Here is a 13,164-nt window from a genome sequence, read left to right as displayed (position 1 = left end):
AACCAAATTATGTTGTCAATGTCATTTATATGTAATTTTAATGGCATCAGGTTTTATGCTACAGTGGATCCCTAGTATTTGCTGAGGTTAGGGAACACAACCGCCCATGAATACTTGAGAATCCCTATAGTAATGCTTTAAATTAAGATCATTATTCAAAACTAATTATAAAGCCTCCGCTTTAAGCATCAATTTTTTTTGAAAATCTATATATTGTGATCAAGTTGTTCTTTTTTTGCTATTAAATTGTACAAATATTGTCTTATTTTTACCTAAAAAGAAAAAAACAACATTTCACCCACCATAATTTTCATTATGCCATTTCCAAAATATAAGTAGTAGTGTCATCTACAAATAAAAGAAACTGTAGTTTACGTAATATTTCACAAATAAGTTCTGGCACTGAACCTTGTGAGACTATGTATTTAATATATTTTTGCCCCGATAGTTAATTTTTAAACAGCAAAAAGTTTTTTGACTTTAAGCACTTATGAGAAGGGCAAATAAGCAACCGTTTCCAAACAACCTTTTCCTAAAAACTATTAAATGAAAAAGTATTATGAAATACATAATACTCAAAATTACATGGATGAAGAACAAAAAGCTACTACCAGCCTTTCTGAAACTACATCTTCCAGATGATGCTGAGTTATGATTTTTGAACCCTTCTTTGTCCTTGATATTTTCCACAAGACATGCAGCTAAAGCATCCTGGAACATAAACAGGGAGGGAGGTAAGGAGAATTGGTATGGGAGTTAAACGTACAGATACAGGAAGATCAGGAAGTGGCGCTATTGTTCTCAGGGTCACATCGCTTTTCCTTTCAGAACCTCAGAGGTATTTCTCTCTGTTCAATCTGTGGATCTGATATAAACAAAACTTCTAGACGTCGCAAGTATCTAGTCACACATCCTTTCCCAAGAGGGCGGAGAAAATGTTTATATTTTAAATTCCAGAGACGAAGTCTGTCACCTGAGGCAATTACATACAAACAGATACACCAGAAGAAGAGGAGACATATCGTAACTAAAGCAAATATAAAACAAAATTCCCCAGGTTATGGATGGGTTCATACACAGAACATCTGTTAAAAACCACTTAGACTGATTAGTTACTATGTCACTTACATGTCAAAACAGGTAGTTACAATGTGAAGGGTTACATACTGCTTTCACTATGTGTTTAACTTCTTCCTGGTTTGGCACTGTTGCCACTGACCAGGTCTAATATCTCATTGGCCGGGGAAGGGCAGGAGGAGGTTAAAGTGGGAGCACACCTTGGTAACCAAAGTTACTCATTAACATGCTATTCTGGGAATGAGCTGCAGAGCACAACAAAGATCAACCTTTGAACAGCACTTCTCTATGTCACAGGCAAAAGCAGAAGAAAATGTTAAAGCTCACTTGACGTATGTGGGAAGTCGAAGAGAGCAGGTGTAATCTGATGCCGCTGGGACTCTGGTGAACAGATGACCAGGTAAGACCTAATGTAAACAACTGGGCTTTTAGAAGGGATTTTGTTAGCAGTATTTAAGACAGGCTGGGTAAATGTTTCTCTCCTGAATACAAGTATAACAAGGCTACTTACAAAAACTGCGTGAATGTAAAATTTATTACATTGAGGCAATATAAAAGCACTCAAAGGCAGTCAAGCTAACAAACTATTTGGTTTGGTGATCTTTACAAAAAATGCTGAGAAAATATAACAAGCCTGACTTGCACTGAAGAAAACATTTTCACATTTTGTTCCTTTAATGTAAAACTGCAACACTTTTCCAGCAAATAGTTGAACAGACTGACTTATTATTGCTGTAGCCTGGCCAACCAGTCAGTGTGTGCTGTAACACATACCAGCCAACTTACATGTATCTCATGATTTTCTATGGAAATAAAGTCAAAGAGCTAGGAGTAGAACTTTATTAACAAGAAAGCTACTTTTATTGGCAGCATTTCCATTCAAAACTGGAAAACTGATTCAGTCATTGTATACCATATATATACCAGAAAAGATGAAGCTAAATGCATAGTAATAGGGATTGTAAACTGTGACTGTAATTCAACATTACTTTAAAGATTAAATCCTGAAAAGTATTTTTGTCTTTATCTAATGCTGTCCAAATTAATCAGACCAAGGGTTTGTGTTCTCTAAATGAATCAGGAAATGTCTTGCTTTAATACAATTGTTTCAGTTTAATAAATGTGAAAAAATATTTAGCGACATATGCTTTGATGCATAAATCTGGATGACCTTGTAAATTATGCTTTTGTTCTAGGATTTATAAAAACATTTATAAAACAAAGCAGTAGCTCCGTTTTTTTTCCCATCTTTTTCTCAGAATTTGCTGAAACAGGAATTGGCAGGTGACACTTCGAATAAAACAGGAAATTCATCCATTTGGAAATCACTTCACATTATTGTTTTATGTTCTTTTTAAAGAGCGCTTTGTACAGCCTCTGTTTTTAATAACATACACTGACCACCATGTGGGACATCAACTGTTTATACTTCAAATAGTTATGTACCAGCAGCAGTTCACCTTTCCTAGATCACACCTTCCCATTATATTAGATTGTATAAACAAGTGACAGAGGATAGTTGCAGTATTTCTTTGCTCAAGTAAACACACTATAAAAGTTTATTGAATGGTTATTGTGGGATTTTGGTAGCACTACCATCAGTCTGATATTAAATGGCAATCACTAGACATCTGAAAACTCATTACTTGAACTTTTATGAAAAAGATCAAAGACATTTTTTTCTAAGTGCATCACTGTTGCTTTTTGTTAAATAATCAGTCACACTTATCAACAAAGCCTCTGTTAATTGTTGCTCAGGGTTCAATAAATTCTATGCCTGTCTATTATCTTTGACTTGCAATGCCACGACCCGACTCTCTTTATGCATTTCAAAGCAAACATAAGTGCAGAAGTTGGTGGAGGGACAGAAGAGAAATTCTGAAGCTCACGTACAGCTTTTTGTTTATCTTCTTGGTCAAGAAGATAACAAACAAACAAACAAACTGTTGTATTTGTACAACAGATAAAAAAGAAGGTAATGCTGACTTGCAGTAATTACATAAGCAAACATATTTTCTTCAAAGTTCAGTCAATTGTTGAATAAAATCAAACTGCTAATTATTTGGTCTCTTAAAATGGTTTGATTACACTCCATGCGGAGAATTCTATGAGGTTCATTTCAGCTTAACAACAAAACTAATATTTGTCACCATCTGTCATTGATAGAGTCAACAGACTCTAACAATGACAAGCCCTTAATTTAGGGCAACAGAACAAAGAATGACAAGATAAACTGGATTTCTTTTATAACATTTGTTTGCAAATGAATGCAGGAAAAAAATGCAGTTAGCCTTTATCACATACATAGATTCACATATTGAAGCACACAAGAACTGCACAGGAACAACACCCACACATAAAATGTATACTTCTATCTCCCGCTGGTCCACGTCCTGCTCTGCCTGATGTGTATATTTTGTCTTGCTTTGCGTATGTGAAGACAGAACAGGAAGAGATAAAGGCAGCCCTGTTGGCTTGTTTACAGCTAACAGTGCTGCAGAGAATGGCAGGACAAGATGAAGGGGAAGAGGCCTAATGGCTGGAGTTGAGCTGCCGGACCCCTCTTGCAATGAAACATCACCTCAGGGTCAAGAAAGTGAACAAGATGTGCCGAAACCTTAAAACATGCTTGAGAAAGCAAGAGACACACAGTGGGGACTGAAAAAACGTCATTAATTTAAGGTGGAGAAACCAGGAGAGAGATACACTAACAACATAATTTATTTTCCTTCCAACGCTAAATTATCTTGTTGTAAAACCATAAAAATAAAAATTTAAAAAATTTAGCTGAAGGACATTGTAAGAAGAAAAACATATAAGGTAGAGGACCATAATTTCTTTACGCTTTGCCAGCCACTGTCAGGGATATCTAAACAGTTAAATCTTGCAACAACTTGCTATAACAAGAAGAGACAGCAATATGTAGACATGGAAATCAGAATATTTAAATAACTTTGGACAGAACAGACCTGCAACTGGGCTACAGGCATGTAAAATTGACCAATTGAGCCTTTTTTAACCTTGACTTGGTTTTCCAATTTCAAAGCCAAAAATGAGGTGATCAGCCTGTTAATGAGTGTATTTACTCTGATAGGCTAATTTTACATGCTATCACAGCACTAAGATACATGTCTCACATTAGCATTAAATTAACCTGAACAGGACATATAACATTCATAATTGTAATTAGATGATATGGAAAGTGTTGATTGTTCTGTGAGACCGTTCTTTTTCAAAATATTTTTTTGGTCTTCAAGTTCAGTCTACAAAGCTATTTTTAAAAATTAACCCTGGGCATGAATAAATGATTCCAGAAGTTACTCAGTATGTTGGCATAACCTTGACCAAACACTGATATGTTATGAATTAAGGTGAGGTTGAGCACTAATAAAAGGTAACAACAATTTGGAAGAATAATGACCTTTCCTTTGAAATAAAACCAGACACCAGAAAAATGATTAGACACAATGTTTTATTGTGTTTTCTCAGTCATAAAAACAGCCTCAATTTTAATAAACATCCAACTATTCAATATCTATTTTGCACTTCAGTGAGAGATTTTAAAGTATATAAAAAACTCAGCACCAAAGTTGTTTTGAAAATGTTGCCCTCAGGCAAGAACTCCTTGCTAACATCCATGCCGTGCTTAAGCTCCTTGCACATAGAGATCAGTTTGTGCTGCAATCACAGGGGAATGAGAATCCAGAAAAGGAATCACAAAAGCTGATTGCTGAGACGCAGGGAAGTTCTGAGGTCCCAGATTACAATTTAAACTTCAAATCTATCTGTGATACTGCCTAACAGAAGCTTAGGCGCATTCTTTGGCGATGTTGAAGGGTTAGAATGAGGTAAAGAAAAAAAAAAAACATGCAACATTTTATGGGGTTTATACAGTAATTTCATAGTAGTGGCATTGCAGATAAAAAAAATTCAATCTGCGCTGTAATCAGTAAAAGAGACACAGATTTCAAATATTGTGTATGTGATTCCTTCCATCTCCACTTGCTAAGATCTTTTCACGGAGAAGTCAGTAATTAAATGTAGTGCAAAAGTAGTATGAATATGAACAGACAACACCCCTCATATGGGTCCTCTCATGCTAAAACTGCTGGCAGTGGTACAAAATTCCCCAATATTTATGGGGGATCTTTTTAACGTGTCTCATCTTACACACACAGTTGAAATGCCACACACACATACACAGAACGGAAAGACATAAAACTGTATTTTTCACCGTCTCATTAAATAACAAGATAAGGAAAAGAGACTTATGTTTAGACTTCTTCAAAGTAAGAAGTTTATAGGCAGATTGCCATTCCTTTAAACAATTTTGGGAAGCTCAGGTGATGATGCCACAACTTTATAAGCCGCTGATAAACTAAAATTCAATCTCTGAGATAGATAAAAGCACAGCTGTGGAAGCATTTGAAGTTGCATCTCAAGTACTGCTTCATTGCGACACATCAGACTTGTGTGAAAGAATTTTGGAGCGCCACATGTCTGATTCATCTTTTTAGCATTTTTAAAATGCGACAAAGGCACCACATTTATCCGTTCAAACAGTTATACTCAAATGTAAATGCCATGGGAACTTTTAGGTGTCAAGCTTTAAAGACAAGAAGTGAGTTCCATGTCCCAAAAATGATTATGCTTTGGTAAAAATGTGCATTTCAACACCAGGTTTACTCTCTAAAGATACAAGCTAAAGCTGCTAAGAGAGTATTACTTTCCTTAGAGTTCTGTGTCAACATGGGCTGAAAGGCCACTCAGAAAAGAAGAAATAATTATTCAAAAAGCAACATAAAAAGTCAGAATATTGTCTCCAAATGGAAATAGGGTCATGAGATACATCCTGATAAAACTCAAAATTAGCCAAAAATAATTATCATTACATTTGGAGGAAAACAGTGAGAGACCGCAAATCTGGGGAGACGATCCAAGCTGCGAAGAATGGGGGTCACAGGATGATGCGTAGATATCTGCTGCTAAGGGAACTGACATGTTTTACAAACTGGAGAAAAGAACATTAAATTGATTAAAGGAATATCAAAAGGCATCAGCAAGGGAATTTTAAAGATTTGGCAAAATGTGGCTCTTCCAGTTGGATAATGACCCTAAAGACAGAAGCTACAGAGTGGATTACAGACAACAGTCAAATTTGTGGTCTGAACTGTAAGCACCATAAAGGCGGCATGTAAACTGAACTCTGCCAGACCAGTTCTGTCAGTAAAAAAGGGTCAAAATTTCAAATTATTTTGAGTTTGAGGAAAAACACAAAAACACAATACTTTACCAGTTTAGAAGTAGTATGAAATACGGAAATGCATTTAGAAATTTGAAGAAAATTACAATAAAATTTTTTTTTAAATTTCTTGATTAATAATAATCTGCCATTTAGCAAATGAAAATGATCTGGGCAGTGCTAACGGTTGTAAAAGTGAAGCCCGTAGCATAAAAAAATAGGTTCCCTGCGACAGACTGTATGTTCACATACAGTGTATGTGAACATACACATACAGTGTATGTTCACATACACTGTATGTGAACATCTGGTTTTACTTGTTGGGATGGAGCATCTTTACTTCAAATATCAATCAGAAAATACAATAGAAAAAAAATAGTAAAAAATGTGAAACCAAAACATCTGCAGGAAAAGAAACATGTTTTTTAAACAGTTTGATCCACAGCTCTTGTACAAACAAATATTTGTGTTTTCTGAGATCATTAGACGTTAAAGAAGCTTGTGTAATCCTGTCAGACTGGATTTTTTTTGTACATCTGTTTGTACTTTACCTATGGGGAACTTCCCTTCATGTTCATTGATGCAAATGTCCAGGAAACATTTAAATAGCTTTACATAAGGTTTCACAGGTTCACAGGTTTATATTTGCATCAAGGAAATCAACATATGTGATGGTTTCAGCACAAAGTCAGTGTATGACAGGTGAAGAAATCCATCAGACTAAGTCCAAATCTGGCTAGATCACATTTTTATAGATTAGCATATCCTTAACTTAAATAAATAAAATGCTTAGAGTACTTTTTTATTCAATTTGTTTCTTCTGTTACGTTTATTTTGTAACTGCACAGCATCCTAGAGTGTCCTGAAAGGGTTTTTTTTTAAAATAAAAATGTGTTAGTTCTTTGAGATAAAAATATTTTTTCTGTTAACTTGATAGCCAAACATTATAAAACCTACAAAGTTTTCTCAGCTGTATCAGAGGGGAAAATGTGTACTGCTTAAAGTGTTTCCATTTCCTGGTTTTGTGCTAAACAAACCAAAAAGTAAGAACGACCGCCAAATGCTGCAGTGTTTCTAATTTGAGGACATTTCCCCTCAGCGCTGCTTCAATAAGAAATAAATCTAAAAATCTTTTATATTTGTTGTTGCAAAACAAATAATGCTTGCAGGCTTCCTTCTTATTGCCCTTTAAGATCCTGACAGGCTGCAGAGTCTATGTTGTAGGAAGCCATGTACTCAGATCCTTCAGTTGACTCACACACACAAATCTGTGAGTTTTTATTTGTTGAGCAACACCTCAGAAGAAGGTTTTCAGCAGAATGTGGGACTTCCTGTTTACGACACACTTTTCCTGCTTTGAGTGAACTCCAGAGAGATTGTCCTCATTAATGGCTTCAGAATAAAATCACTTCTTTTTCCATTTTACTTTTTTGTGCGTTAAGTGGCACATTTAGGTCATTTGATTGTGTTAACTCTGATGAGATTTGCTTTCTTTGGCACAAAAAATATATATATAAAAAATTGCATTTCCAGCCAAAATGCTCATGAGCTTTGGGAGTCTAACTGAAGATTTTCTACCCCTTCTTATAAATATGCAAAGAGGAGAAAAATAAAAATGTTCAAGCAAAAAGTTAATGTGTTATTTACTCTATTTTCTACAGGACCTGGTGTGACTGCTTCAGAAGGAGTCTGATTTTTAATCCAGCTTGTCTCCACCTACCCATCAACACCAGGAGGTCACTTGTCACTCAATCTTGCCACCTAGTGGAGTTTCAAAGGTTCAGCTCTAATCGGCAAAGAGAAACTAGCCAACTACCCCCCTCATCTGGGGAGTTACATTCCCTGCAACATCTTCCAATCATCATATTCAACCTTTTACCTACTGGGAAGAATGTAACACAAAACAGCTGAAAATGAAAATAATGAAAAGCATGATTTCAAGTTTTCTGCGTGTGTTGCAGAACACAAAGTGACCTACCTGGGAGATATTCTCACAACGAGAGGTTTCATGCAAGAGTTGGTTCACTCAAAGCAAGCAAAAGGCCTAATTCACCAGGAAATAAATTTAAAAAAAGACTCCGGCAGAGACATCAAAAGGAAATGGCATCATCAGTAAATCAAACATCCATACCACCACTAACAATTAATGGTAAGAGAAAAGTTTGTTGTCCCTTCCTAAAAAAAAACAAAAAACATTTATTTATTATTTTTATATTATATAAGATAATATATCCATCATTTATACAACAGAAATTAGAAGGTTACACACACAAGTTAAACCAAACCAAACTTCTATTTTTTTAGGTCTATTAGAATTACCAAAATTATTTATATCTGCCAAAATTCTCCACAGTTATAATCTTGATATGTTGGCAGACTTTTTTTTTTTTTTTTACTTTCACATTCCCAACATGTCAAACAAGAATGCAGTGTGCTTGAGGCGCTGCCATAAAACACAAGCAGCTGTGTCTCCAATGAGCTCAAATGGGTCGGTTAACCTTTCAGAGGTTTCCAAAGTCATGACATTATAATCGGAGCATTTCCCATTGTTTAAACATATACTAATAATTCTAGTAGTAAACCTCTGATTTTTAAAACATTAACAAATAAATCTCTGCCGTATTCTTGCTCTAATTAATGATATTTTCTGGCACATGATTTAAACAATCTTTAATGATAAAATAGATTTTCTTATGGAGCCATGCTTTGTTGTAACAGTTTAACAGTGGAAAGCTTAACGTTTTTGTTTTGCTTGTTTTCTTGTAATCTTTGTGCTGTCATCCAGTTATTGTTTCATGAATTAACTTGCACTTTTTTGCCTGTTCGGCAAGCCAACACTGACCTGCACAAAGTACATAAAGTAGATGATCAACTGAAGCATAATACTTCTCTCAAGTCCTGAGTCGGATTTTTGCTGGATTTGTTCACAACTCTTCTTTCAGATCAGCAGCAAACAGGACAGGAGCTGTCTTATTTTATGCTATATACAATTAAAAATTTAATATATATATATTGACCACTGCTTGGATAAACAACAATTGAAGCCCATGACTGCTTTCTACTGTTACACCTTTTCCAAAGCACATCAACTTTGCAACGTATGTAATTTTCTATGATGCTTTCTTACAGGCACCACAGCAACCCATTTACCAAATCACCCCAGTCACAAGTGGGAGTTTTTGGTTGGTGTTCTGGCCACAGCCATCTCCGTCTCCCTTATCCTCGCCCTTCTCGCCAAATGTCAGGTGGTCCGACGTTACCTGGCCAGCTACAGGCACACACGCCTGAGGGAGCCCGATACTGTTAGCCATTCTGACTCTTCAGGTTGGTTTTTAAACACAAACCTAAAGAAAACTGCTGAGCGTTTTGACATGAGGCATAATTTATAAGAGTATTACCTGTTGGAAGACTGGCATTATAATGTAAAAGGGGAAAATGCAAGCCTTTTACAACATCTTGTAAAATGCATAAATCTACAATCATCAGAATGTGACATTTGACCTTTGACACTATATTGCATCTCCGTTCTAGCTTTTTTCATCCTTCACATTTCTAAAAGAGCAAGTGAGCTTAAAAATATTTCCAGCACATCATCATGATAAATCAATGATCAATTCCAGAATTTAAATCAAAATGGGAAACTCATTACAAACAAACTACTTATATTATATATTTTTTTAGGATTGTGGCTTACAGCTAAAAAGACATTTAGTTTTTTTTTAAAATACAAATATTACATAAAACCAAAACAAAAAATATTTTCAATAAAGAAACGTGGGACTTTGTAGTCCATGTAGTAAGAAACAATCATTCAGGGAAAAATACAAATATAAGATTTTACTCTACCTCTAACTTTGCTTATAAAGCCATTTGGAATTTAAAAACAATTAATTGTTTTCTTGGATGTTTCCATTTCTTCTAAAAAGATGAAACTACCAAAATTATCTAAAAAAAATTTGAGCAAAAATATTACTCTTTCTATAACTTATCAGTTAAAATGTGTGCCTTTCTTTTTATTTGAGAGACTGATGATCCTGTCAGTCAGCATGACTTCCTGAACCTTTTGTTTTGAATTAACTGATGCTTGTTTAATTCCCGGCTGCAGGCATGGATGTAGAGTTTGATATGCGCAGGGGACGGATGGACCCACACTGCCTCCCCCCTGTGAGCGAGGAGGATGATGACGGCTTTATCGAAGACAATTACATCCCGGCCAGTGAGAGAGCCCGGGCTGAGAGAGCAGCCGAGGACATGGAGGAAGACACAGAAGAAGAGATGGATGTGATTGAATTCAGCATCACTTAGAGGGCGTGGACGCATGTGGATTGTTGGTTGAGCCAGAAACCTCCCAGACACCATTTCTACTCCATTGTTTGTCTTGTCAGTAGGTGTGAATGTTTTTCAAAGTGGATACACACTGCGTTTAATTGCATTATATTGAAATTAATTATTACGCATGCCTTCTAGTTTGGATGGTCTGAATATGGGCTCTGAAGGACCATTAAATACATAATGCTGACAGTTTCAACATGTTTTAAAGAGCATGCAATCATGCAAAAGTCAAAATCAGCAAGAGAGAAACACTGGCATCTTGAAATATTGGAAGAAGCAAACATTTAATCCCCTGAAGAATTTATTTTAATTTTCCACATATATCCGAGGATATTTAGCTACATGAGAAATTTTCGGAACATGGCTGCATTCTATTTGTACTTGCATGTCAGAATTTCCAAAAACCACTGGAGCGACCAAGGCATTCTGAATTATTTAAAAGTTGAAGGTTTCTAACAAACAGTGATCTCAAAATACATTATGGCTCTCTTGAACTTATAAAAGCACAGCTAATCTTCCTCTTAGTCTAAAATTTTTACACAGTAATTTATTACTTTCACAAGCAGCAAACCAAGAAAGTACTTTAACAAGGACAGCAGTGGGATTATTTTAAGAGTTGTAATTTTTGCACAGTGAAACTTTGAATCTTTGTTTTTATGGTACAGAAGTGGCAGTTTTTGACATGTCAGGAGCTCAGTGCCAAACATATCAATATTTTTAAGGTTTTAAATTGTTTTGAGTGGTTTAGCAGTGCATACGTTGGCGTGGGACTGAATGTGTTTTTGGTTGCATTTAGGATGGAAAAATAGAGGGACATAACAAGGGTGCCAAGAAGGGTTATATTATAAAAATGGATCACAGTATACTAAAGATGCATTTCATGTCACTCATCTGTCTGTGAAATCTCACAGCTTCTTAAACTGTTATCCAGCTGTTTTCTATTACACTTTTCCCTCTGCTTTAATTTCCAATGTGGCACTTTGCTTGAAAACTGTCAGGTCAAGAAGCAGTTCATAATATGGCTATAGCCTAAAACAGCTTTTTTAACAAACATATTTTGTAAGAAAATGAACATTGTCTTCTGATATTTTTGTCTGTTTTGTTTTTTATTTTTGAATAGCTGAAATAAATGTTAAGGGTTCTAATTTTTTGAAATCCACTTGTAAGTTTGTTAGAAAAAATACTTATTGCATTTGTTGTGTGCAAACAGTTCAGTTAATGCTTCAGAAAAACTGCATCGTAAATTCAGATATGGTTTCATGCTTTCAGTACCAGTATTAAGAAAATATTTATTATTATTCTTACAGCTTCATAAAAAAGTTAATTTCCTAAAACCTAAAAGTATCTATGTGACTGTAACCGTGTTACTTTTGCGAACAGATATAGTTTATTTTAAAACTGAAGGAGTAACTTTAGAACTTTTCACTTCAACGAGCACCAACTCGAGTCACTCATCTTCTCCTTCTCCTTTTTAACTCCGCGACTTAAAGTGACATAAACAACAGTGATTAAGCTTGACACTGCGCGCTGGGTCGAGCCCTGAAGCGTTTCTGTGTGAGGCCATACAGCTGATGAGAGCAGCCTGACAGGTCTGCGTGGAGCTGTCAGGCGAGGCTGCATCCGGAAGAGCGACACGTCAAGTTCACACCAAAAACGGAAGCAGAGCTATTCTACCTTCAAAACAAAAGCGTTGAATTACACAGTGTCAGCCAACTGGCGGGAAACATACAGGAAAATAGACAAGATTACAACAACAACAACAGCAACATAATAATAATAATAATAATAATAATAATAATAATAATAATAATAATAATAATAATAATAATAATAATAATAATAATAATAATAATAATAATAATAATAATAATAATAATAATAATAATAATAATAATAATAATAATAATAATAATAATAATAATGCCCAAAGTATTGCATGCTTTAACTTCAAATATGTGCAAACTGTAGTTTATATGAAATACATTGTATAAACACATTACATGAATAATGTGCTCGTAGGGAAAACCCATAGAAGCATTAAAATGTGAAGTGTATATAATTCATTATAGGTAGGCTATTTCCAGAGAAATGACAAATTATGACGTTTGAAGATATTTCAATTGTCTTAAAATGTATTCTTACAGATAAAGGAAGCTTCAAATTAGCTATAAAACTGGCCTTGCCTGAATTATTTTAGATATTTCTTTTTCAGTCTTTGGGTATTATTATTAAGTCTTATTTTAATATTTAACTTTTTATGAGTAATTTCTCAAGGGCACAAATTTTATTAACTGTTCTACATCTTTACATCTCTGTTGGATCTGAGGAGTCTTGTCTTGTCAATCACTTCAAAATCCACAACCTCTTCAGCCTTTTATTTACAGAAGATCCAAGCCTGGTTAAGAGTGTAAAATGGCTCCTTTGCACTGAAAAAAGCAACACTAAGCACTAATCCAGGCAAACAAAACTGATTTAAGCGTTCTGCAACATTGTGGTAAGGTTGAAATTAATCA

At 35.0% G+C, this 13,164-nt stretch overlaps 1 protein-coding gene across 1 annotated transcript; it reads left to right on the top strand.

The window, feature by feature from the left end:
- The first annotated feature begins 1,298 nt into the window (after positions 1-1,298).
- lg10h1orf210 (linkage group 10 C1orf210 homolog) lies at positions 1,299-11,806 on the top strand. The gene is made up of 4 exons (XM_044129937.1): positions 1,299-1,477; positions 7,981-8,468; positions 9,449-9,643; positions 10,425-11,806. The coding sequence occupies exons 2-4, from the start codon at positions 8,420-8,422 to the stop codon at positions 10,622-10,624; spliced, it is 444 nt and encodes a 147-aa protein (XP_043985872.1). The 5' UTR covers positions 1,299-1,477; positions 7,981-8,419; the 3' UTR covers positions 10,625-11,806.
- The last annotated feature ends 1,358 nt before the right edge of the window (positions 11,807-13,164 follow it).

Source organism: Gambusia affinis, linkage group LG10, assembly GCF_019740435.1.
Source record: "Gambusia affinis linkage group LG10, SWU_Gaff_1.0, whole genome shotgun sequence".
Lineage (NCBI taxonomy): Eukaryota > Metazoa > Chordata > Actinopteri > Cyprinodontiformes > Poeciliidae > Gambusia > Gambusia affinis.
This window is presented reverse-complemented; position numbering and strand designations above follow the sequence as displayed.

Coding starts and splice junctions, on each gene's coding strand:
- lg10h1orf210 (XM_044129937.1), top strand. CDS start 8,420: ATGGCATCATCAGTAAATCAAACATCCATACCACCACTAACAATTAAT. Junction 8,469..9,448: donor ACCACCACTAACAATTAATG/GTAAGAGAAAAG, acceptor GCTTTCTTACAG/GCACCACAGCAACCCATTTA. Junction 9,644..10,424: donor TAGCCATTCTGACTCTTCAG/GTTGGTTTTTAA, acceptor TCCCGGCTGCAG/GCATGGATGTAGAGTTTGAT.